Source organism: Pipistrellus kuhlii, unplaced genomic scaffold (assembly GCF_014108245.1).
Source record: "Pipistrellus kuhlii isolate mPipKuh1 unplaced genomic scaffold, mPipKuh1.p scaffold_m20_p_5, whole genome shotgun sequence".
Taxonomy (NCBI): Eukaryota; Metazoa; Chordata; class Mammalia; order Chiroptera; family Vespertilionidae; genus Pipistrellus; species Pipistrellus kuhlii.
Window position 1 is genome coordinate 50,021,149 of NW_023425551.1, and position 26,176 is coordinate 50,047,324.

The 26,176-nt window shown below is 36.4% G+C and overlaps 1 protein-coding gene and 1 non-coding gene across 3 annotated transcripts in view; both read right to left on the reverse strand.

Annotated features, from left to right (window-relative positions):
• TTK (TTK protein kinase) overlaps positions 1–26,176 on the reverse strand; it is a 38,500-nt gene that overhangs the window by 11,976 nt on the left and 348 nt on the right. Inside the window, exons 2-15 of one of the 2 annotated variants that reach the window (XM_036413216.1) lie at positions 25,122–25,268; positions 22,328–22,550; positions 21,653–21,759; positions 19,156–19,299; positions 18,101–18,215; positions 17,863–17,935; positions 17,674–17,768; positions 15,580–15,667; positions 12,952–13,048; positions 10,960–11,108; positions 7,161–7,294; positions 5,719–5,845; positions 3,736–3,828; positions 194–351 (exon numbers count right to left, since the gene is read on the reverse strand). In XM_036413216.1, coding sequence (XP_036269109.1) covers positions 194–351; positions 3,736–3,828; positions 5,719–5,845; positions 7,161–7,294; positions 10,960–11,108; positions 12,952–13,048; positions 15,580–15,667; positions 17,674–17,768; positions 17,863–17,935; positions 18,101–18,215; positions 19,156–19,299; positions 21,653–21,759; positions 22,328–22,550; positions 25,122–25,266 — 1,748 coding nt within the window. In that variant the 5' untranslated portion in view covers positions 25,267–25,268. Of the gene's footprint in view, positions 1–193; positions 352–3,735; positions 3,829–5,718; positions 5,846–7,160; positions 7,295–10,959; positions 11,109–12,951; positions 13,073–15,579; positions 15,668–17,673; positions 17,769–17,862; positions 17,936–18,100; positions 18,216–19,155; positions 19,300–21,652; positions 21,760–22,327; positions 22,551–25,121; positions 25,269–26,176 lie in introns of both variants that reach the window. The other variant, XM_036413215.1, reaches the window with a different exon arrangement.
• LOC118706277 lies at positions 18,973–19,079 on the reverse strand. Its single transcript, XR_004983982.1, has one exon. It is a non-coding gene; the product is annotated as a U6 spliceosomal RNA (small nuclear RNA).

Consider the following 26,176-nt stretch of genomic DNA (forward strand, 5'->3'; position numbering starts at 1 on the left):
AAAATAAGACACACTCCGAAAATAAGACCTAGGGCATGGAAAGATAAGACGTCCCCTGAAAATAAGACCTAGCACATCTTTGGGAGCAAAAATTAATATAAGACACTGTCTTATTTTCGGGGAAACAGGGTAGATACTGATCTCAAGAAGTATAGCAAAAAAAGTTTTCTTTTTAAATAAAAAATATTCTTACTAATCATAAAGTCGAATGATCTTATCACTGTGTTGTTGTAATTTATTCAAATAAGCGATTTCATTCCGGTAACTTTCAACTGTTTGATGATCTGCTTCTTCTAAGTTAACATACTTTATAGCATGTATCTGTTTCTTTTCACTCAACACCTGAAATACCTAAATAATAGAACAAAGGAAAAAGTTTAGAATGTACTAGCACAATCCTAAACTTATTATACAGGTTAAGAAATACTGATATGAATAATTAAGTATTTGGCCTTATTCTGAATATAGAAGGAAAAAAAAAAACATGTTAGGAGAGTAATAGTCCATTCTCAACTACTTATAACAACAGGCATTCAGTAACTCAAAGGCATAAACCCTAAAAAGTTTCTAGAACAACATATAAGAAAAGTAATTTAAATTTCATTTGTCCTAACATTCTGTTGAATGCCTTAAACTAGGGAAACAACCTAAGAAAGAAGATATTCAGAAATGTTTAGGAAGACTAAGGATTATAATAAAGAGTCAAATCATTTCACATATGTTGTTTTTTCCATTATGCCTGAAGTTGACCATTTCATTCATGAGGTAGAGAATATCTAAAAATATGAGAACCAAGGAAATACATAGAGAAAAGGAAACTAATATTATTGAACAATTACTACTTATGGAACTAATTGTTAACTATCAGTATATTCAGTTGTTAAAAGTAGATTAGGTCTAATTTTCAAAGTCAAGTTTACAGAAACAAGATCCTGTAAACATGTTGTCAGGATTTCTGAGTCTAGGTGCTCCAGCTATGACAGTCAATTTCTAAGCAATATTGATAAGGCAGGTAAAACATTTCAGAAAGTACAAACACTACTCATGGGTCTAACCTACAGCAGACATGCAACAGGAATGTCTCAATAACTCAAAAAAACTCAATAATTCAAAGTACCAGTGTAAGCAAGGAAAAATTATATTCATTTGCCCCCTTTGACACAATGAAATAAACATCACTATTTAAAAGTCATTTAACCTTGATTTTCCAATAGACACTGGCAAGGAAGTGGCTATCTGGTACAGCTTAGTTACTTACAAAGTATTACTGGGTTTACTTGCACATACAGCAAATTAGAGGGAGAGGGGCATAAATAGTGATAGGGCCAGAAGCAACAGAAAATAGCAAGAAAAAAGATAAAAGGAATTTTAAAATAGGATAAAGCCATTTTGTATAAAGTAAACAGCCTTATAAATCTCAGAAAATCGAGTTATCTACTATTTTGGGTTTTCTAAAAATATTTTTATTAATTTTGAGAATCATTGAGCTGCCTCTTGCACGCCCCACTGTGAGGATCGAGCCCACAACCCAGGTATATGCCCTGACTGGGGATCGAATCGTGATCTCCTGGCTCATAAGTAAATGCTCATCCACTGAGACATGACAGCTGGGCATCTACTATTCTGTTTTAACACAATGAATATGTTTTTAGTAGTTCCTACTACACAGGGTTCGAAGGATGACTGAGATAATGTGTTTGGAATTTAACAAATGTTAGCTACCACCATTAATGATAATTGGGACAGAATAAAAGGGACATTTTAAAACATTAAAGTTATCAGGTAATCAGAAAAAATTTTTTGCAGGATATTAAAAATGTATAGTAAGATCTCAAAAATTTTGAGCAAATGAAAACTTTTAAAACATTTTTCACATATGTGCCATTACTCCCTCTATTGGCCCTGCACTGGCAAAACTCTTGCCATAATAGATGAGCTGGATTAGAGAGCCCTTATTTCCATTTCATAGTGTCTGAGTATAACTTGTCAGTTTTAAGGAAAGTTAATAAAGAACTAGGAAGTTCAGTGTCTTGACCATTCTTATTAGCTCCATAACTTTTCTAAATCTTAATAAGTTGGTCACTGTCTAAACTCTAGAATAAAAATATCATAAACAGTATTAGCTTCAAAAAGCATGTCTTTTTTTCCTGAGGCATGTTGATTTTGCCAACTTTATGTAAGTAAATATTTAAATGCAATATTTAATTGCACTAAGAAAATATTGGCCAGTCATGGCTTATCATTTGGTCCTCGACTTACCAAAACTTACATCTTCGTTAAATTCCAAGGAAAAACTGTTTAAAACACTGTTAAGATTATTCTACATCTTCTAAAAACATACCACTAAATACATACTTCACTTTGACACTCTTAAAACATAGCTTAATAAGTAATAAATATTAACCAAAAAATTCCTATTAAAGCAACTAAATCAGGTAATTCAAATACTAGTATATTGATAAAAATCAATTATTCCTTAACTCCCATGCCTGAAATTTGAGGCAAGGGAAAGAACAAAGACAATGCATATAGAAGAGAAACAAATATTCCTGAACAATTGCTACTTATGGTAATGTACACAGACAGTCTTAACCATATCTAATTATTATTAGCCATTTTAGAAAATTACAGAAAAATTTAAGTTAAACCCAGGCTTTGCTTCATATATCATCTTTAACAACCTACAATAGCAAAATGGCTGAGAAGGGACAGTTCATTCACTCAACAAATACTTCCATCCTGTTTATGTTCTAGGCACTGCATAAATCAAACATCCCTACGTTGATGGAAGCCACATTCAAGTGAGGATACACAAATAAAAAAACAAGTAAATCACAGAACATGCTAGAAGATGAGCTACAGAGGAAAATAAAGCAGGAAAGCGGGTTGGAGCTCACCAGCAACTGAAAGTAGGAGTTGCTATTTTAAAGGATGTGGCCTGAGTGAGAAAAGATGTGATATCTGGAGAAAAATTTACTTTTGTTAAAATATACCCCAGGAGAGCATGGGCTGAATTAGTGAGACTAGTTAGAGGCCACTATAATAATCCAGGTGAAAAGAAGAAAGTTGCTTAGACCAAAGGGATAATAGTGCAGGTAGTGAGAAACAGATTATGGAAATACTTTGAGATAGAACCAACAAGATTTGCTGATTGGCTGGATGTGCTTGAGAATAAGTAGAGCCAATGATGACTCCGCATTTTTGGTCTAGCACTTGGAAGAATAGAGTTGTCATTTACTGAAATAGAAAGACTGAAGCAAGAGTTATCTTTGGGACATATGAAGGTTCAAATATCCCACGAAGAGGTGCTGAGCAATCACTCAATATATACAAGTCTAGAATTTAAGGGAGAAATCTGAGTTGGAAATATAAATTTTGGAATTGTCAGCATATACCTAGTATTTAAAACCAAGAGACTGAATGAGAACTCTACGGGAGCCCTGGGGCATTGCATCACTGAGATCAGGGTCTGGAGAGAAGAGCAGGCTATTGGAATTAAGAGATGGGTCTAAAAAGATACACCATTTGTTGGGAGGAGGAAATGGAAGCCAGGGATGAGAAGAATTTTTTGGCTCAAGGGTAATATGGCCCCCAGAAGTGAAGAAACAGAGAGATCAAAAACATAGAAGGTCAAAGAAAAGGAAAATTTAAAATATCTTTCTTCATTTCTTAAATATTTAAGATATATGTATCTTTGCAATTAAATGTTTTCAAATTCGGGGGGTAGATACTTACCTTACTTGAACCTCCACATCCTATCTGCTTCAAAATGGAATAAATTTTTCCTTTAACTGAAATATAATCACTTGTTGAAGAAGATGCTGAAATCTAAATTAAAATATATAAAGATGTGAAGATTCAAAGAATATGCCTGAGAAACTAGATTGCATTTAATTTGTGAAATGCTTCCAATTTTGAAATGATCTTAACTCTTAAGTAATTAGATATTAGTATCAATTATTTTAAAGAGAAAATTTACATACTTTAGTCAAAGAAATAAATTTACTAAATTAATATACAAACTTCCAAGGTCTACCACTCTAACTTCACTTTACTTCTTAACATAAGTAGAATATTTAAAGGGGGTAATAGGGAGTGGAGAAACACTTAATGTTCAACACATGAACTCATAAGCTAACATTTTTTACCTTTCTTACCTATTCTATTCTTTTTTTCTTACACAAACCTCTTTACTTACATCATAGTGTGTATATATATATATATATATATATATGTATATATATATATATATATATGCACAAATTTTCCCATTTTGCATTACATTGTAAAGAAGCAGTGTGAGCTTCTGAGTCAATCTGACAAATGCAAATATCAGCAATGCCCCCTTTTTGCTGAAAAATGTTCAAGTTATTTAATTTTAACTTCAGCACCTTCCTCAGCAAACTTTCAACTGATCTACTCTACAATTGGCCCTTCTTCCCTTTCCTTATGCCAGAGTTCTCTGGGGGCCTATAAATGCTTTGAACAGATGGAGTGGTATGAGAGAACTTATTCTGAGCTGACAAGGAAGCTGAAGACAAAGAGCACCTGATTAGCTGAAAAACCAAGTTGAATCATGGTCTAAATAAATTTCAATTTAATAAGTCCTGCTTTAGATCACAAATGGTAGCATCTGTCTCGTATAATCTCCTTCTACATTAATATAAAATAGTAGAGGCCCAGGGCATGAAATTCATGCACTGGGGGGGGGGGGGGGGGGGGGCGCGCACGGAAAGAGATAGACGTCCCTCATCCTGGCCTGCACCCTCTCGCAGTCTGGGATCCCTTGAGGAAATCCGACTGACAGCTTAGGCCCACTCCCCACTGCGCTTGCCAGCCGTAAGCTTAGCTCAAGGCTTCTGGCTGAGCAGTATTCCCCCTGTGAGAGCACACTAGGGTACAGCTCCTGCATTGAGCGCCTTCCCCCTGGTGGTCAGTGCACACCATAGCAACCAGCTGTAACACTGTTTGGTCAATTTGTATATTAGCCTTTTATTATATAGGATAAGGATTCTAATTTCTTTATCCTCTAGTATAGAAAGACACTGGTGAGTTATTTATGTTTTCGGTAAGAAAGTATTAAGGCTTTGAAATATATATCTATCATCTTTCATTAAGTTGTGATTTTATAAAGATACTTCACTATGCCCCAAACCCCTTTTCTCCTGGAGCTTCCTCTCATATTAAACTGAACATTTCTGAGAGAAAAGAAAGCAGTTCAATTCATTTTCCTCTAACAGCTGACATTTTAATTTTGTTATCATTGTTTTGTAGAATAAAGTAATTCTGACTTATTTCTAATTCAATACTAATGGGAAGTTTAGTTTCTTACACAGGACATTCCACATTCCCCTTAGTTTTTCCTCCTCACTGTCACCAAAGTAGCTGTTTCAAAATGCAAATAAGTTCACTTCCCTGCTCCAACCAGTTCCAATAGCTTCCTGTCCCTCATGGGGTAAAACTTCAAGGGCCCAACAGGACCCTAAGGTTCACCCACCACCCCTGTTCCTCCTGAACTCTAGCCACATTCTGGCCCCTTTTCAGTTTCCTCCTGAAACTGACCTCTTTTGGAAGCCTCCAGCCCTTTCACTTGGTCATGTTTGACAAGCCCTTAAGACTTTCCCTAACTACTCGATGCTGTAAAAAAAAAAAAAAAAAAAAAATCTTTGAATTGGATCCTACCTTAACATATACCATCATAGATAAAGCTTATCAAACCTGTAAATTCTGAAGAGGAGTAATGGGTATTTGTTGCTGGTGCTGCTGGAAACAGGCAGGTGGGCCATAGGGTGTTGACCACTGTCCAGCAGGTGGAAAGTCGTTCTTTACAACTGGAGTCCTAAAACTAAGAAAGGTAGAGTTTTTACATGTAAAACATTAAAATTTTAAAAACAAGATTTTTTAAATTTTTGTGTGCTATTTTAAAGGTGAATGTAAATGTAAATGTGTTACATCAAAGAGAATCAAAGTCAGTTTTCATAATATAGCTGAATTATTTATTAGGAGAAATTTTATTTTGGGGGAATTCTTTCTGAATTGCAAAATAAGTAAAATGGCATTTAAAATATGGAGTTGGGTTTATTCTATAAGAATTTAGCCAACGTATAGGTCAGCCTATAGCTGATCACAGAGTTTATGAGTGCCTTTTAACATTAATGTTCTACAATAGCCTGCCATAAACAATTGAAAGCCAATTACATCAGAGAAGTTTGGCCTTTGAGCTGAAAGCCATTCAGTTGGCATTTGCACTTTGCTTGTCTTATTCACTATTGCATCCTCAGTACCTAGAATGGTGTTTGGCGCAAAGAGGTCTACAAATATTTGTAGACAACTAAATAATCTAATTTCACAAGAAATAACTACATCACTATCATAGTTAGCAATGATTCTTTAAAATATACTTAGTATAATAAAATGAGGTAATATATAGCAGAATTGTATTAAATAGGTAGGAGACTAGGTTGTAAGTACTCTAAAGGCCAGTTCTAATTAACATTAAAGATGATATGCACATGAAAAGCAAAAGATATCATTAAGTTATCCTGTAATAAGACATTAAAAATACTAGTATAGCCACTAAATTCAGAATATTATGTGTCACATCCCTTATTTCCTTTCTTTGAAAGCCATTAACTTGCTTTTGTAATATCCTCAAGTTTCCTATCAGCACTGATCACCCAATTTCTTTATTCATCCCTCATTCCTATCCACTCAACTCTTATACCTTTGAACACTCCCAGAAACCTTGTGACCTGTAAAACCAACCCCTCTCAGAAACTATTACATTCCAATTAACACCTCCTTTGCTATAAAGTATATCCACCCTTTATCCACTCTAAGAATGTGGCCTTTAAATATCTCTCTCAATTAGAGAGGTACGTATCCATGTGGCAATGCATGATTATCAAGTTTTGCATACTTAGAGTAGTTATAGGTTGCAGGTACAGATTACAATATGACAGAGACCTTCACAACAATCCTTAAAAATATATTATAGCCATCTTCACCTCCCCTTTTACAGGTTAAAAAAAAAAAAAATGATGCTGAGAAAAATAATATGAATTTTAAAAGTCTTGAAGTAAGAAAGCAACTCCAGATCTATCTGACCCCAAAGCCCATGTTATTTCTACTATACCAAGTTAAGAGTCAAAAGTAATTACCAGTTCATATAATCCTCCAGGGCCCTGCTACTGGGTGTCTTACAAACAGATTTTCGGTCAGTCCATTTTGGTACTGCTGTTGGCGGTGACTGCTTTGAAACTAAAGAGGCAGGTTGCTCAAAAGTGATTTGTTTCTGTTAAACAAAAAGAAAAAAAACCCAAACACTTCTAAAATAAAATAAAATCATATAAAAAGCATGCTAAAATAGGTAGACATATGTATTACAGAAGTTTCAGTAACTTAATACAATGTTTTCCACTTTAAATTCTAAAGCCTGTTAAATTTTGCTCAAAGATATTACAAGTCAACAGAAGGTACGCAGTATTATTTAACAAAACAGTATCTAATATCCTCTACTGTCAGTATTGTAACCAGTATTGAAATTTTATAATCTAAATAAGTACCCTGCCATTCTCTTTATAATATTGTAACCAGTATTGAAATTTTATAATCTAAATAAGTACCCTGCCATTCTCTTTATAATATTGTAACCAGTATTGAAATTTTATAATTTAAATAAGTACCCTGCCATTCTCCTAAAAACTACTCTTTCTCTAATCAATAAAATCACACTCCCCACTTTATGTCTTGGGGCAAAATGGCCAAATAATAATTATTATCAAAATCTGAAATAGCAAACACTTACCTTCTACTTCAGAAGAGATGTGTATTTATCTCCCATAAATCCCAAAGTAATGATAAATGACCATCCTCTATAGAGGCAAATTACAACCTGTAGGATGAATCTGGCCTGCTGCTTGTTTTTATAAATAAAGTTTTATTGGAACACAGGTATGCCCATTTGTTTACATATTGTCTATGGTTGTTTTCATGCTGTAGAGGCAGACTTGAGTAATTATAACAGTGACCATTCTGGTCTACAAAGCCTACTAACCTTTTAGAGAAATTTGCCAACCCTAGCTCAACAGCATCTCACTCAACCAAAGAGAGAATCACATTTTGTTTGAACACTATTAACTGTGTACTCACTACTGCATAAAGAGGTTCACTTCACTTTGGGGACAGAGTTATAGTAATTATGAAGCCTTCACAGATGTTTAGATTAAGCCAGCTTCTCTAGTATAATTTTTAAGCTACTGGTTCACATTATTGTCTTGAGAGCCACAATGCATAAATCTCTTCTACTTTCTGTCCTTTAAGTTTGAAAATAGCTAGCATGGCCACTGTATCTCTTTTCCTGGATAAATTTTCCATTTAATTTAAGATTTTCTAAAATATGTATTTAAATTAGTGGTTAGGGTGGTAGTGAGAAACTAATGGTACTGGAAAGGAGAATGTAAATATTATAGTCATAGAGTGGGATGTTTGCATATGAGATTTTGGAGATCAGAACTAAGGATATAGGAATGGGTAGCTAATTAAAATTAAGACAGTGGTCATGAAGGAGGAAGAAGTTATGAATTTGAAAGCTAGCTGTAGGACTAGTGACATATAAACTATAGAAACAAACAAACAAACAAACAAAAAGATGACAGTTGTTGGTTTGAAGTAAATAAAAGTGATCCACAGCCCCATATGTTTAAGGAATGATGGGGAATCCCCAGATGTTTAGAGATGATAGCAATTAGCCAGGAACAGGATGGTATTCCAGAAGGCAGAGCCTCAAAACGGCAAGACAAGAGAAGAAATGACGTGGGCATAACAAGGACTTTGTAGCTCTCAGGTGAAATGCCTATTTTCTTTTTTACTATGTGGTTCAGTGGGGTTTTTTTTGCGTGTTTTTCTAAATCTTCACCGAAGACATATTTATTGATTTTTAGAGAGAGAGGAAGGGAGAAAGAGAGAAACATCTATTGGTTGCCTCCTCCATGCATCCTGACCAGGGACTGAACCTGTAACCTAGGTATGTGCCCCGACAAGTAATCAAACCTGCAACCATTTTGGTATAGGGATGATGTTTAATCAACTGAGCCACCTGGCTGGGGCAGTTCAGTAGTTTTTAATATATTCACAAGAGTGTGCAATCATTACCACTATTAATTACATACCATTTTTAGTGTCCTAAGAAGAAACTTTGTATGCATTAGCATTCGCACCATTCTCCACACCTCCCAGTCTTAATGTCCAATCTACTAACCTACTTTCTATCTCTATAGATTTGCAGATTCTGAACATTTCTTATAAGTGGGATCACATAATATTATACAAGGCTTCTTTCACGTAGCCTGTTTTCAAGGTTCATCCATGTCATAGCGTTTTTCAGAACTTCATTACTTATTATTGAACTAGTGGCCCAGTGCACGAAATTCGTGCACATTAAAAAATAATTAATTAGAGAAAATATTTTAATATTGCTATTTGCCCTTTCTCTATAATAGAAGTGTCAGAGATAAAAGAAAATTAGTAAAATGTCTATGAAAATCTCCCTCCTGTCAGAGTCTGGGGTGTGCCGAGGGGCCTAGAGTCAAGTCCTGCCCACCACCTGCACACGCTTCGAAAATGCAAGAGACCCAGACCTGGCTGGCCCCACCCCCATTAGGTGAGACCCAAACCTGGCCGACCCCACCTCCATCAAGCCCCTCCATGCGATGGGTGCAGCCTCAGATCCCCAACCTGGTGCAGGGGAGGGGGCTGTGGCCTGAGGTCCCCTGTCAAGCCCCGCCAGGTGAGGGGCAGGGTCTGAGGTCCCCCATTAAGCCCTGCTGGGTGAGGGGCGTGGACAGAGGTCCCCTGTCAAGCCCTGTGGGGTGGAGGACGCGCGCAGCCTGGGGTCCCTCACCCTGGCCAGGCGCCATGCAGCCTCAGGTTCCTGCTGTTTGGTCATGATGTTACAGTGTCCCGGCTAATTTGCATATTCCTCTATTATATAGATAGATATTGAATGTTATATTGTACACCTAAGACTAATATAATGTTATATGTCATTTATACTGCAATATAGCAAAACAAAACTTCTTTTTCATAAATGAGTATTTATATTCACATGTAATGGGTATATTGTTATTTTTAATATATTAATATTTTTAAAATTCTTGGTTTTACATTCTAATATAGTAAATACAGCTAAATATAACCAATGTAAACAAAAGCTCTCTAGGTATCTCAATAATTAAGAGAGTAAATGGAGGAAGGGGGTGTTGTGAGGAGTCATAAGACCAAAATATTTGAGAACCATTGAGTTAGACTGTAACTAAGAAATGGTGAGTGTGACCATGGACTAAAATAGGTATGGCTCTCAAGCAGTCTACCACATCATTCCTTCTGAAATGGCCCCTAGCTACTGTTATAAATTCATATACATTGTCTCGTCTCTATTTTCTATTCCATCCATGAGGATGACAACAGTAAACTGTCAGGTGCTTTTGCATTGCACAAGTGCAAAGAGCAACATATTGTTTTCTGGAAAGGACAAGACCATAAACATTTTAGGCTTTATTGACCAGATGGTCTTTGTGGTAAACTATTCAACTCTGCTGTTATAGTTTCAAAGTAGCCATAAATAGGAAGTAAATGAGTGGGTGCGGCAGTATGCCAATAAAACATTATTTATACACACAGGCTGAGAAACAGCTTTGACTCATAGACTAGTTTGCTAATCCTACACCACCCTGCCAGCAATCTAGAAACACTACCGAAAATATTGATAGAAGAGTTCATCTTGACATATACTTTTACTGAACCTAAGACTTACTAATTACTAATTACTTTGTGAATAATAAAAACAAGTAAACTATTCTACTAAATGTGGTACACAGGAGTTAATAAAATAAGAAAACATTTAACACGGTCATCACATTTTCAACAATGGTCATGCTACACAAGGGGAAAGAAGGTTACCTCTGTATCAACTTTTGGGGTTATTTCTGGATTCTGCCATTGATTTGAAGATGCATCAGGATTCTGGTTTACATATTGTGACTTTTTCTTAGATTGCCACTGTTTTTGGTTACTTTCTGGAACCTTTGGTTCTTGATCTTCTTTAGGTTCTGAAATGGTTTTTGTTATTATCATTAAAATGCAAGAATATTTTACAATGACAAAATTAAGTATAAACATTAGAACATACTACAAACTATATTAGCATTTTGCTCTTAAAAACAAAAAGAGAAACTAAAAACTTTAGGCTAGTTGTTGACAACTTGCTTTTTAACAAGTCAATTTTATAAACTTGCAACATGGCTATCCTATTAACTAGTTAATTAGGGTTTTATCATCAGGCAGCATTTTAAATTTAAATTCTTCTGGTCTTTACCAGAAAGCAAGTAAATAAATAAGTTAAAAAAATTATAAAAACATATTTATGCTATAAAGTCTTACAAATAAAAAGAAGCTAACTCACCACTTTTCACAGACCTTTACTTTTTAACAAAAATTTTACTTAAAACTAGCCTGCAATTTACTTATAGGGTTTCTAAACAAGATATTTTCTATTCTATGAATATCAATATTCCATTCCTATCATAATAGATGCAAAAATTCTAAACAAAATATTTGCAATTGATATACAAAAGTATAGCAAATTATGACCAAGTTGTATATGTTCCAAAATGCAAAGTTTGCTTAACATTTGTAAATTAATTTGTCATAACAGAAAAGAGAAGAAAAAATATGACCAACTCAATAAACACAGAAGAGTTTAATAAAAAAATCAGCACCCGTGCCAAAACCAGTTTGGCTCAGCTGATAGAGCATCGGTCTGTGGACTGAAAGGTCCCAGGTTCGGTTCCGGTCAAGGGCATGTACCTTGGTTGTGGGCACATTGCTGGTAGGGGGTGTGCAGGAGGCAGCTGGTCAATGTTTCTCTCTCATCGACGTTTCTAGCTCTCTGTCCGTCTCCCTTACTCTCTGTAAAAAATCAATAAAATATATATATATTTTTAAAAATCAGCACTCATGCCCAGCCAGCATGGCTCATGGCTGTGTTTGAGCCAGAAGAAGGTGACTGGTTCAATTCCTGGTGAGGGCACATGCCCAGGTTATGGGCTCAATCTGCAGAAGGGGGCATATAGGAGGCAGCCAATCAATGACTTTCTCTCATCATTGATGTTTCTATCTCACTCTTTCCCTTTCTCTCTGAAATCAATAAAAATATATTTTAAAAAATAAATAAAATATGGAATAAGACAATGCCACCTATCATGCCTTCTAGTCATCATTATACTGAAGGTGTTAAGTGCACTACAGTAAGCAAAGAATTCAATACTTTTAATACACTCTTTATAATTCAACTGAAATACAAGGTCTTATATGACTAGTAGCCCTGCACACGAATCTGTGTGCCAGTAGCTTGCTGCCACCTTTCAGTAGCTCTCCACCTGCTGTCCCACCCTCCTATAGCTCCCCCTTACCCTCAACACCCCCTCAAGCTTGCTGCCCTGCCCCTCCTATAGCTTTCTACTGCCCATTTGCAGCTCACTGCCCCACTCTCCTGCTGATCCGTGATCCGATCATTATGCGGTTGGTGGTTATGAACATTTGCATATTACATCTTTATTATATAGGATTAGGTGGCTGGTTAGCCTTCACAAACAACTAAGTAGTTTTGCTTTCTTTTTAAATTTTATTTTACTTTTTAATGTGTGTGTTTGTGTTTTCCTTTTAATTGATCTTTAGAAAGAGGGAGAGGGAAAGAAACATTGATGGGAAATGAAAACATCAATCGGCTGCATCCTGCATGCTTCCTTCCAAGGATTAAGCCCGCAATTCTAGACTGGGAATCAAACCAGCAACCCTTCATTGCACAGGATGATGCCCAAACAACTGAGCTATACTGGCCAGGGCCAAAGTATAGCTTTACTTAATTAAGGAAGTCTATTTTATCACTCTTACCTTCTAATTTCCCTAGAGAACTTGATTCAGTTTTATTCTTCATGGTTACAGAATCAGTAATAAGTTCAGAACTCTTCTCATTTGACACCAGAGGTTCCTTGGAATGGATATTTTGTATAGACTATATGGAAATAAGATATAAATAATAAAAGTCTTATAAGCAGTAGTAGTACTAATTTGTCTTAGTGTTCAATATACTGAAGTCTCATCTATATGAAAATATTGCTAGAGAAATAATCTATTATAATCACATGTCGACTCACATATTCCTAGCAAAGATTAACTTCCTGAATTACTGGCTATAGCAATAGGAATGACCATAATAAAAAATTTGGCCAATTTGTTTTCCTTTTTTTAAAAATTTTTTATTTTATTATTTAAAGCACATGTGTCAAACACAAGGCCCACGGGCCAAATCCGTCCCGCCAGGCCTTGCAATGTGGCCCGCACCGCGCTGTCATCACTGCACTCCACTGCGTTTCCATCACAATGACAGTTTATGACTGTTCAGTAAACCATTCGGCCCGCGATTTAGGCTGGATTTTAGATTTTGGCCCCTTCTCTGATTGAGTTCGACACCCCTAATTTAAAGTATTACAAATAGTAGTACACATGTCTCCTTTTTCCCCATTGACCTTCTCAGCCTCCCCTAATCCCCGGCACATGCTCTTACCCCGCCCGCCCGCCCCCATCATGTCTTGCACCCATTGGTTATGCATATGTGCATGCATACAAGTCCTTCAATTGATCTCTTACCTTACCCCAACCCTCCCCAGCATTCGCACTGTAATTTGACAGTCTGTTTGATGCTTCTTTGCCTCTCTAATTTTGTTCATCAGTTTAAATGTTCTTTATATTCCACAAATGAGTGAGATTATGTAGTATTTTTCTTTCATTGACTGGCTTATTTCACTTAGCATAATGCTCTCTAGTTTCATCCATGCTGTTGCACATGGTAAGAATTCTTTTTTTTTTTTTTTTACAGCAGCGTAGTATTCCATTGTGTAAATATACAACGGTTTTCTTTTTTAATATATTTTATTGATTTTTTACAGAGAGGAAGGGAGAGGGATAGAGAGTTAGAAACATCGATGAGAAAGAAACATCGATCAGTTGCCTCCTGCACACCTCCCACTGGGGATGTGCCTGCAACCAAGGTACATACCTTTGACCAGAATCAAACCTGGGACCTTTCAGTCCGCAAGCCGACACTCTATCCACTGAGCCAAACCAATCAGGACAATATACCACAGTTCTAATTTACTCATCTGCTGATGGACATTTAGGATTTCCAAATCTTAGCTATTGTAAATTGTGGTGCTATGAACATAGGGGTGCATATATCCTTTATGATTGGTGTTTCTGTTTTCTTGGGATATATTCCTAGAAGTGGGATTACTGGGTCAAATGGAAGTTCCATTTTTAAGTTTTGGAGGAAACACCAAACTGTTTTCCACAGTGGCTGCACTAGTTTGCAATCCTACCAGCAGTGCATGGAGTTTCCTTTTTCTCCACATCCTCTCCAGCACTTGTAGTTTGTTGATGGTAGACATTCTGACAGGTGTGAGATTGTACCTCATTGTTGTTTTGATTTGCATCTCTCGGATGATTAGTGACTTTGAGCATGTTTTTATTCATCTCTTGGCATTCTGTATGTCTTCTTTCTAGAAGTGTCTATTTAGGTCTTTTGCCCATTTATTCATTGGATGGCTTATCTTTCTTTTGTTAAGTTGGATAAGTTCCCTATAAATTTTAAAGATTAAACCCTTATTGGAGATAACATTGGCAAATATGTTCTTCCATGCAGTGGGTTTTTGGCCAACTTGTTTTCAATGAGCATCGGAATCAATTGCTAAAATATGTTCACTTAAAGAGTGAAGTTAGAAAGTTTGAAGCTAACATAAAATGTAACTCACTGTTTTTTTTTATTATGGTCATATTTTATCACCAAAAATAACAGCATTCGTCAAAATTAAGGAGTAAGTGTAAGACAGTTATTCTAAATCCAGAAAGAAAAATTTTAACTAAACCGCATTCTTCTCTAAGATAGTTGTGATTAGTTGAAGTTATTATTTTAAAGCAAACAGCATGAAAGAGAAGAATTATAAAGAGTATACAATTGAAAAGGCCTGTGTTGTGTTGCCAGGGGCCTAACTCAAGTACAATAAGATAATATAACCCCTAAAATCAGTGCACCAGAGACTAAAACTTCGGTTACTAAAAGTCCACAACGTTGCTCTGCCATATCAGCACATCAGACCTTTCCCATCACAATTTATTCTCTCCCTTTTGTTTAAGATGTCCTAAGAGATCATATGATTAAACACACAGAAACTAAAAGCTGGGGGTAATGCTTTCCCAAGCATAGGCCACTGAGTCTGCTAAAGCACATGCATAAGAAGTGTTACTTCATTTATCCCAGAAAATAGTTGATCTCTACCTCAGTCTGGGAGAAAGACTGGGGATAGGACTTCTATACCACTTCCCCTTAGTGTCCTACATCTCTAGCAACTTCAGGAACACTGTTAAAGGTATCATATAAACTATCAGTTGCCTTCCACAGAAAAAGCTCCGTGAACCCTGGCTCTGGAACCATAGCTCTATATAAAAATTCAAAAATGGAATTACCTTTAAACTTCTTAATTCACAGGAATCATTCTCACTCGATTTAGATCCAGGCATTATCACCTCTCGGCATTCTGTTTTAGTGGTCTGTCTATTGCCCACAAAACAAAATAATTTTTAACATTTAATTTGAAGTAAATGTTTTCAATATATTATTATTTTTCCCATTTTAAAGTTGGCTTTTTAACTATACGTTTTTTTAAAGGGATAAAATATCTTGGAAAGATATTTTTAAAAATAGCAAGATTCTAGCACAAATGTGATTACGTTAGGTGCTGAACAATGACAAAATTGATAAGAGATTGGCCCTGGCCTGTGTGGCTCAGTGGTTGCCTGTTCTGCCTGTTTGATTCCCGGTCAGGGCATATCCCTGAATTGTGGGCTGGATTCCCTGGTGGAGGATGGGCAGGAGGTAGCTGATCAATGTTCTGCTCTCACATTGACAGTTTATTCCTCTCTCCCTTCCTCTCTCTCTAAACATCAATCAAAATATATTTTTTTAAAGTGAGAGATGGCCTGGCCAGTGTGGCTCAGTGGTTGAATGCTGACCTATGAACCAGGAGGTCACAGTTCGATTCCTTTGGGGCACATGCCCAGGTTGCAGGCTTGATCGCCAGAAGGGGGCATGCAGCAAGCAGCTGACCAATGTTCTCTCTCATCATTGCTATTTCTCAGTCTCTCTCCCTCTCTGAAATCAATAAAAAATATATTTTTAAAAATGTGATAGAGATTGGCAGGTAGTTACATACTTCATTATGAAATAAGTAACAACTGAAATTATCATGTGACTGTGGGAAAGGAGAAAGGAACAGCAATAGGTAGAACTTCACTTCAGATGGCAAATAGCTTAAGGATAGAAACTCGACTATAAACCCTCTATGGGTTTCCATAGTGCCTATCATACAGTCTATCATAACAAGCAGGAAGATAACTGGTTCGTTTTTGTTTTCCTGGGAGTGTGAGAAACTCTCTATTCTTCAGCTAGATATTTAAAATGAAGATAACAAGATAATACATTCTGGAACTTAAGCTGACATTTTGGAGCCTGACAATCTGACAACCAAAATGTTCTTTTAATATCAATATGTGTTGAACCCTAAGTATAACAAAAGTTTTAGAAGACACAAATTGAAAACCATCAGTTGTGTTTCTAAAGTTTACTTGCCAAGTGATTCTCTGGAATCCAAAGAGACTTTTCAAATAGAAATGATGTTATATAGCGATTAGAGTTAGGAATAGGCCAGAAGCCCCTTAGCTAAGCTAGAAACCAGATTCCCATTTCTTTCAAGGGAATAAACACCCTAGCTGAAAGAAGGATAATACACTGGATGTAATAAACAACATTTTATCTCTACCTACTCTGCTCCAGTTCTTGATCCCCTAGCTTCTGAAGAAATGAATGAATTCATCTCCTTCCCAATAATGGCTGGAAAAGAAATTATTTCCAGACTTCCTTCACCCTTTCTAAACACACACTAGGAAGAAACTTTTACCAGAAAGGCTACTGATTTAAGTGAAAAATGTTCAAACAACAGGAGTTTGGGAATGTTTGCATAGTCTTCTAAGCTTCAGGTGTCTTAATGTTTTTTCCTTTATTTTTGCTATATTTTAATAGTCCCTTTAATGAATATTTTTATTTTTTTAAAATTATCCTTTTGTTGCTGTTAAAATATCCTGACCTGAGAATATTTTCTCCATTGATTTTTATAGAGAGTAAGGGAAGCAAGGAGAGAGAGAAACATCAATGTGAGAGACACATTGATTGGTTGCTTCCCGCATGCATCCTGACTGAGGCCTTGGATAGAACCTGTAACCCAGTTGTGTGACCTTGACTGGGAATTAAATCCACGACCCTTTGGTGTGTGGGCCCATGCTCTAACCACTGAGCATATCTACCAGGGCTAATGAGTAATTTCAATAAATGAAAAGGCAAAATAGTCATATTCACTCATTTCTTTGTCCCTGACATTTAGATTTGGTAACCTTTAATACTAATTCAATTTTAATCATAATAACTATTATGATTAGTAAAAGACTTTAAGATCATTTTTGCCATCAATTTTGAAAACAAAGCAAAAAATTAAAACCCAAACATACCTTTTTGTAAATCTTGGTCCAACTGAGTCATCAGTCTCCTCATGACAATCTGGGCTATTTAGGAGGTTAACTGGGATTCTTCCAAAAGGACATGACTAAAAATGTTTTGAAACATTAAGTAACCAACTAGGAAATAAACAAAGACCTTACCACTACCAGCTTAATCACAGTAAATTAAAACTAACTTACCCGTTTAGCTTTGTTTGTTTGTTTTAAGGGATTTCGATGACCTATGTCTGCATCTTGAGGGGGCACGTTCTCTCTAAACAGAAAGAAAATACCCCCATTTTGTAAAAACAATAACATTAAATATGTATCTTCAATAACTACTAACACTGTTATCACGTTTACATGAAAATATGTATGTAAACATATAAATAATATAAATGTATGATGAGCATTTAAAATATTGGTTCAGTTTCCTCACCCGTACAAAAACCTGGCCTTTGTAGTCTGTCCTCTGGAATCACAACTGATGTCTCTATTCTGTAAAGGTCCAAGTGAACTGGGAAATGATTCTTGCACACTTAATACTGGTAATGCTGTAAAATGTTTGAAATTGTGATTGAATTTGTAAAGACATATAGAATATACAAAAATGTAATCTCACAAGAATATTTAAAATCAATTCATAGATCTGTCCCTAACTAAGATATGCAGATATGAAGATGTTTTCAAAGATAATTGTCTAACTATATTTAATAACTGTTTCAAAATCACATAATTGTTTCCCCAGGGTAAAGACACAAGCTCTATTTCCAAACACAAAAAGTAATTCTCCTGCTTAGATTGAGTAGTTTTTAATGTGTTACCAGTGAAAGTGTGATCAACAACAAAATATCTACATAATAGTAAAGACTTCATTACTTCTAAATGCCTTATCTCTTTTAAGTCTGAAATTCAAACTTATATTGTGATCATTCTACATATCTATACTAATTATACATATCTATACTAATAAAAGGGTAATATGCTAATTAGACGGGGAGACCTTCCGGACAAAGCCATGGTGTCAGGGCTGAGGCAGAGGCAGTTAGGGTCGATCAGGCCATAAGGGGAGGGCAGTTGGGGGCGATCAGGCCGGCAGGGGGGGCAGTTCAGGTTGAGCAGGCTGGCAGGCAGAGTGGTTAGGGGCAATCAGGCAAACAGGCAGGTGAGCAGTTAGGAGTCAGTGGTCCTGGATTGCGAGAGGGATGTCCCAGATTGAAGAGGATGCAGGTTGGGCTGAGAAACACCCTACTACCTGTGCAGGCCACTAGTTTTTCTATAAAATATTAACCTTTTTTTAAATCATTTTTTTTAAATATGGAATTCTTCATGAATTTGGGTGTCATCCTTGCGCAGGGGCCATGCTAATCTTCTGTGTATCGTTCTAATTTTAGTACATGTACTGCCAAAGCGAGCGCTATAAAATACTAACCTTAATCCTTTTTCACAGGTAATCAACTGCAGAAAAGTTTCAGCACATATTAATACATTTACCTGATAAACTCTTCTTTTCCTCCTCTGGAAGCAGCTGCTTTTTTCCAAGGTTTAAATTCTGAATGGCAATTTCCAGCATTTGTAGTGGTACTGCCCCACATTCTACAGCTTTATGAAGAAGTTGCTTACTTTTTTTTATATTTCCTAAGAAAGTAAAAAATGATTGTTATTTTAGTGCAGCCATCTTCACTCTCCAGATTCTTATTTGTCAGGACCTTGAAAACAATTAAAAAGCTTTAGCCAAAAACACTCATTTCAAGTCTCTTGAGCTTTATTTCATAAGCAAATAAGCAACTCCACTCCTGATCAACACTTTATTTCAAATGGTTAACTTGTATAATATGTGACTGGTGTAATTATGTTTTAGTGTATCACCACAGTTTATTTTTAAAAGTAAAAGAAATATAACAAAACAGTTATAAAGTGAAGACACCTTAGTACCCTCAGGGAACTTAGGCAAAGGGAAAACTAAGCCCTGGAGATTATAATAGTCTCTTTGTGGAAGGCGACAGGGCTGATCAGGGGAAGGCACCAGCCCCATCACTCCGCTGCTGCAGCCACTGCCAGTCACTGCAGCCGCCAAGGTATTTTTATCAATATGGACTTGTCCCTTCACCATGAAAAAACGGCAACTTTCTTTAGGCATTTTCAAGATGTGACTTCCATAGGATATGACATTTCTTTATTTTTCTTTTTATTCTCACCTGAGGATATGTTTCCATTGATTTTTCCCCCCCTTCCCTCTGATCACAGGCTCAGCTCCTGCCCAAACCTAAAGCCTCTGCTTGGGCAGGGGGTGTCCTACCCTTCTGACCACCTGCTAGGCCCCTGTCCCTCCGATGGCCGGCTCAGAGGGTCCTGGGTGCCGAGGATGTTCCTAGGATCCAGGTACGCATGCAAATTAACCACCATCTTTGTTGGGTTAATTTGCATACTCACTGATCTGCTGTGATTGTAGCAGAGGTATGGCAGTTTACATGTTTGTCTATTATTAGTAAGATTTCATAGTGGTTCAGTCTACATTTATTGATAGTGGTGACAGAATTTCATGTATTAAACATTTTAGGATAGGAAACAAAAAAGGCTTAGATAACTGGTAAACAGAGCTTACAGACCCTTATGATAATCTGATAAAAACTATAGAATCTCCTCCACTCCTATGAACATACACATACACACCAAACTACACATAAGATTTCAGAGATGTTGCATATTTCTTAATTCATCAAGCCTGTTCAAAATAATCACAATTTTGACCTTGAGGTTATTACTATATCGCAGTGGTAGAGGTAAAGTGTATTTCTTTTTTACAGATCAGAATCTGAGATTTTCAATATTTACTAGAGGCCTGGAGCGGGCCTAAGCCAGCAGATGAATGTTGCTCCGAGGGGTTCTTAGTGCTGCTGTGAAGGCGGGAGAGGCTCCCACCACCGCCACTGTGCTCACCAGCCTTGAGCCCAACTTCTGGCTGAGCCTGGCTTCTCGCTGAGTGGCGGTCCCCATGCAGGAGCACACTGACCTCCATGGGGCAGCTCCTGCATTGAGTGTCTGCTTCCTGGTGGTCAGTGCGTGTCATAGCCACCAGTCGTGCTACCGTTCGGTCAATGTGCATATTAGCCTTTTATTATATAGGATGTGTTCTGAAGATGTAAAATTTATACTTGCTATTGACAGGCCATAATATCTCAAAAATTGTTTAGGTAGCATGAAGGAAAGATACAGGTTTTAAAGGCCTGACCAAACTTTCTTTAACAAGCGTGGAGTTTGCACAATGCTTTTCTCCAACCTCAACCCTAGAGAATACTCTCCAGTTATTGAGCTCTGCTTTGGGCACTATTTATGGGGATTCTGGCTGAACCAAACCAATAGTGATAACGTGTGTATCTGGCGATAAATGGAATCAGGGATGGAGCAGAAACAAGGTTGAGTGAAAATAGGAACATGTGGCCAAAGGATAGACTGAGGGTATATCCCGAGGCCCCAGAAAATGAGAAAGAGAGAAGACTGAATGGCTAGGCTAAAAATGTCTGAGGAAGAGACTGACCTGGTCCTATTTATTTCAAGAAGCAGGTGAGCAAAAAAATAAAAGCTTCTACAGCTGTTTACAATTTCTTTTTCCTAAAGGGGAACTACCAGTTAACACCACAATTATAGTTGAGGTATATGAAACCATAACATAAGAAAAGCTTATCCAAGCTCTAGCTTAAGTATCTTCTATCCTTCTTCCCACAAGTACTCAGTGAAGAAGCCACTTTCCTTCAGACGTTTCCTGGATCTAAATAAACACAAAGATGATGCTCCCTACAAGCAGAAGAGCTAGTATAACAAATATTCTCCGCATTTCCATTTTGGTGAGATTCTTCCTCCATAATCTCATCTGATCCACTTTCATACCTTTTGCCTCAAATTCCTTCTTCATATATATGATGTAATGTTAGGATGAGTTACAAAGGAAGTTATCTTTTACTTAAAATTTGGACTGGATATTTCAAATTACCTTGTGAGAGTTCATACTGTGCAAAAGATACGTGCACAAACGCAAATCTCTTGCAGTTTGCTCTGGCCATCTGAAAGTAGTCACGTGCGTCATCTGGCTCTTGAATACTGCAATAAAGATTTCAGAGTGAGATTCTAAGAAAAAGGACACAGCTACCTAAGTTTGATGATTCTTCATTCTATTTTCCAAAAGCCCTCGACTATTATTTTTCCTGTGTGTAAAATTAAATACGAGTAGGTTAGCTGAAACCAGTTTGGCTCAGTGGATAGAGTGTCGGTCTGCGGACTGAAGGGTCCCAGGTTTGATTCCAGTCAAGGGCACGTACATTGGTTGTGGGCACATTCCCAGTGGGGATGTTTCTCTCTCATCCATCATTTCTAGCTCTCTATCCCTCTCCCTTCCTCTCTGTAAAAAAATCAATAAAATATATTTTAAATAAATAAGAGTAGGTTATTTTTAAAAATCTTTTCAGGCAGTTAAGAATAGGAAGCTTGTTGAGATAGGTACATAGTAGAGTTTACATTATTCATTTGCTAATTATAAGTAAAAAAAAAAAAATCTAGTCAAAAATATTAATTTTCTCACAAGTAATCCTGACTATGCTTTCATTTTTCTTTTTTGTAATATAGCTGTGTGACGTAGTTAGTTAAATGTAGTTAAAATATTAATACTTACGCTTTCAATTCAGCAAATCTCACTTGAATTCGAGCAAAACTCTCATTTTGGCCATATTTATCTGGAGGCAGTGCTTCAATCGCTTGACTATAACGGCCAATCAGTTTATTTAAAAGGACATCATTTAGGGGGCAACTGTTTTTCTCTAGTTTGAGCAACAAATTCAACCAGTCCTCTGGGTTATTCGCCATCATCATAATTTGGTTAACAGTTCCTGAATTATCTGGATAACAGAAACAAAATATGCCATAACAAAAGTAAGAAAGACATAAAAACAAATGCCAAATTGCACTTTTCCTTCAAGTTATATTTATACTCTCAATATCAATGTATATAAACTCCTTAAAATTCTTTTTAAAACTTTAACAATTTGTGTCAATATCAGCAACTTATTTACTGCATGGATATCTTTAATAAGGTTATACAGTACTCTAAAAAGTTGGGAATTTTGAAGGGAAAAAAAATGGAAATAAATATTATTTATAAATAGCCTTAAAAAAAACCCCACATGTAATCTAAGAAAATTTTATGCTGTAATAGCATAATCCTACTTTAAAATCCTAACTATTTAAAGATAACCTAAAGCTGTCCCACTACCACCTGTACCAAATTGCTTAGAAAGTTCATTAAAAACTTAGAAACATATTAACCCTGAGGTCAGCAAACTGTGGCTTGCTAGCCACATGCGGCTCTTTGGCCCCTTGAGTGTGGCTCTTCCACAAAATACCACGGCCTGGGCGAGTCTATTTTGAAGTAATGGCATTAAAAGAAGTTTAAGTTTAAAAAAATCTGGCTCTCAAAATAAATTTCAATCGTTGTACTGTTGATATTTGGCTCTGTTAACTAATGAGTTTGCCGACCACTGTTAATTAACACATTTCTATTGTAACCTTTTTTAATCCAACATTTTCTCCAGAGACACAAAAGCATGAACAGAGTTCGGGATCTCAGAGGAAAGGTGAGAAGTGGGAGGTCTCAACCAAAGGCCTTATATGCATATATGCATAACCCATGGACACAGACAATAGGGTGTTGAAGGCCTGAAGGGGAAAAAGGGGGCTGACTGGAGGGGGACAATAGGGAAAAATAGGGGGGCATATGTAATACTTTCAACAATAAATTATAAAAAAATAAAAAGACAATTTGGATTAATGTCAGTCTCCCGTTTACGATACTTTAATCACCAGTGAATATGATTAAATTCTAGGAAACTATCTTTCCTTTCATCGGTTTCAGTTACCTTTGACAAGGGTTAAATCTTTACTTTTGCTAACAAAATTACTTTCTGCTTTCTATAGCACATTCATAATTTTGCTTTATTTTTAATTTAATCTAGTCTGCTCTTAACTTCATTTTCTAGTTTTGATTCCCATTGCCTTCCTAACAAATCAGTTTGCAAAAATATCTAAAAAACAGTGTCTTTGCAGATGTAGTCCTCATGCCTCTGAGTATCCTATTCTACCTCCATTCAACACTTAAAGCATTGTATTTATTGTGCTAGCATTTATTTGCTGCCAAAAAACATTACATACAGCATAGTGCTTTAATAAGTTCTTCTTATCTAGAAACCATGGTTTTAAGCATCTTCCTCAATCTTTAATCTAATGTTGTACATCCCAATTACCAATATAGGTTAAGTAGTTACAAGTTTGAGTAAGCTGAGGGTTTTAAATAAGGACTCGTCTAACTTGGTGTACAAGCTTTCATAGCGCTTTTTAAATACACATAATAAAATATGGTGGTATTCTACTAAGAATTTGCTTACCATCAAAACAATTGGTTTTGAGGTTGTTTCCAAGTAAATATGATCTGCTATCATGAAGAGATTACAGATTCTTCCATTTATTTTCAATCCTCATCCATATAATATTTGGAATAGATACCACAAACTTATCTAAAGCTCAGTTTTTAAATGACCTCAACAATCTGAATGTAGTAAATTAGGCTTCTGAGCTAATATTTTTCATACAAGTTGGTTATTAAAATCTGGGCACTTTCATTCATTCATCATTCAGTAAATAATTAAGTGCCTGCTATGTGTCAGGCACCATTCTAAGCTGTGTAAATATAACAAAACAGATAAAAACCATATCCTCAGGGAACTCACACTCTAGGGGAGATACACAGTAAACACACTATTAAGTCATATATAAGGCGATTAGTGCTATGAAAAAAGACAACAACAGGAATGAGAGAAAAGGACAGATTCCCACCCCTGCAAGTTACTATTTTAATGGGTGAGTTGACATTTGAACAAAGATCTAAAGAAATTAAGAATAAGCAGATATCTGGGGAGTTGTGTTCATTTATGGCAGAGGATAAGAGAAAAGGTACTGGAGTAAGAGCTGATCTAGCACATGGGAGAGATAGCAGGGAAGCCAGGAAAAAGGGGGAAAAAGGTCAAGGGAGTAATAGAAAGACTCTCCACATCAAAAACTGGGTGTTTGATTTTAAATTACACATCATTTTCATAAGATCAGTGAGACGTTTTGTTTTCAGCAAAAAAAGAATGAAAACAAGAATAGTACATCAATTAATAGCAAGTATATCAACTAATAGCAGAAATAGCAGCTGACAATAATTGGAGAGTTAAGAAAACTACCTCTAGGTACACTGTAATAAAGGATAAGTTTTGTTTTCTTTTTAATATTGTGGGACTATTTCCAGACAAAAGAATTAAAATATAGAGTGTGTGTACAGTACTCTATTTGGTAAGTATCAATTACTGAGAAAAGTACATTTTGTGAACATTCAGAAGTTAACTTTTTATTCCTTTACCTTAAAGGGCACTCACCTGTGGTATCAGAAGAGGAAGAGATTTTATTCAAGCTTAGCTCATCAGTAAGGTCTTCATTTTTAAATTTATTTTTAAAATCTCTCACTTTGTTGATTATTGAATCAATTGTCAATTCTCTGCCACTTAAATCCTCGGCCTCCATTTCTAAGGAAAAATATTGAACTGGTCATAATTCCTATGTTAACTAGCATCAAAGAGAAGAAAACACTGCAACCAGCCTTTTAGAACCTAGAAGGCTAAAGTATTACTATGTGAACACATGTTAACACCAAGGGAGGTAGTATTTGTGAAGCTATGTGCATAAAAATGTATATATTTGACATTTGTCAGCAAGGTTACCAATAGGCTAGTTACTGTTTTCTTCCTAACAGAACTTCCACTGCACAAAACAGGAATTGCTGCCCCTCCTTACATTTTTTTCCTTCTATATACTGAATGCCTTCCTTTCGTTTTTTTTTTCCCCCCCCAGAATTATTTTATCTGGGCCATTTGCAGATTCTGTCCTTTAAGAAAATGTGATGGATGGACTGTTTGTTTGGATTCTGGTAGCGACATATAGACGACATGCGAAGAATCCTTTTGGAAACGTGAATAGCCATTCTGTACATCACCTGCTTTCTGTGCTCTCACATCACAGCCCTTTATTGACAAATGGGACGTGAGCAGGCTTGTTCTTGTGCACTGCTGGCAGAACCCTGATTTGCTCATTTAACTACTCTAATACCAAGCATCTACTGCATTCATACAATACTGAGCACTTGCTCATCTGCATTGGTGATGATGTTTGGTCAACAAAGTACCTGCTGCCTTCCATTCGATCTCATCTTTGTCATTCTCACACATCCACCCACTAGCCCAGGGTCAAGGATATCAATGCCGCCAGTGACCTCGCGTTTCACAGGGAAAAGGGGCGATTTCACTGAGCACCTAGTAGATATCCACCTCCTGAAGTCAGGTTCGAAAGGTAACTGTTAGAACACAGCCCCCATCGCCTCTCCCTGTTCTCACACACAACACGACGAGAGAGGAAGTGTCTTTGGGGGAGACGATCT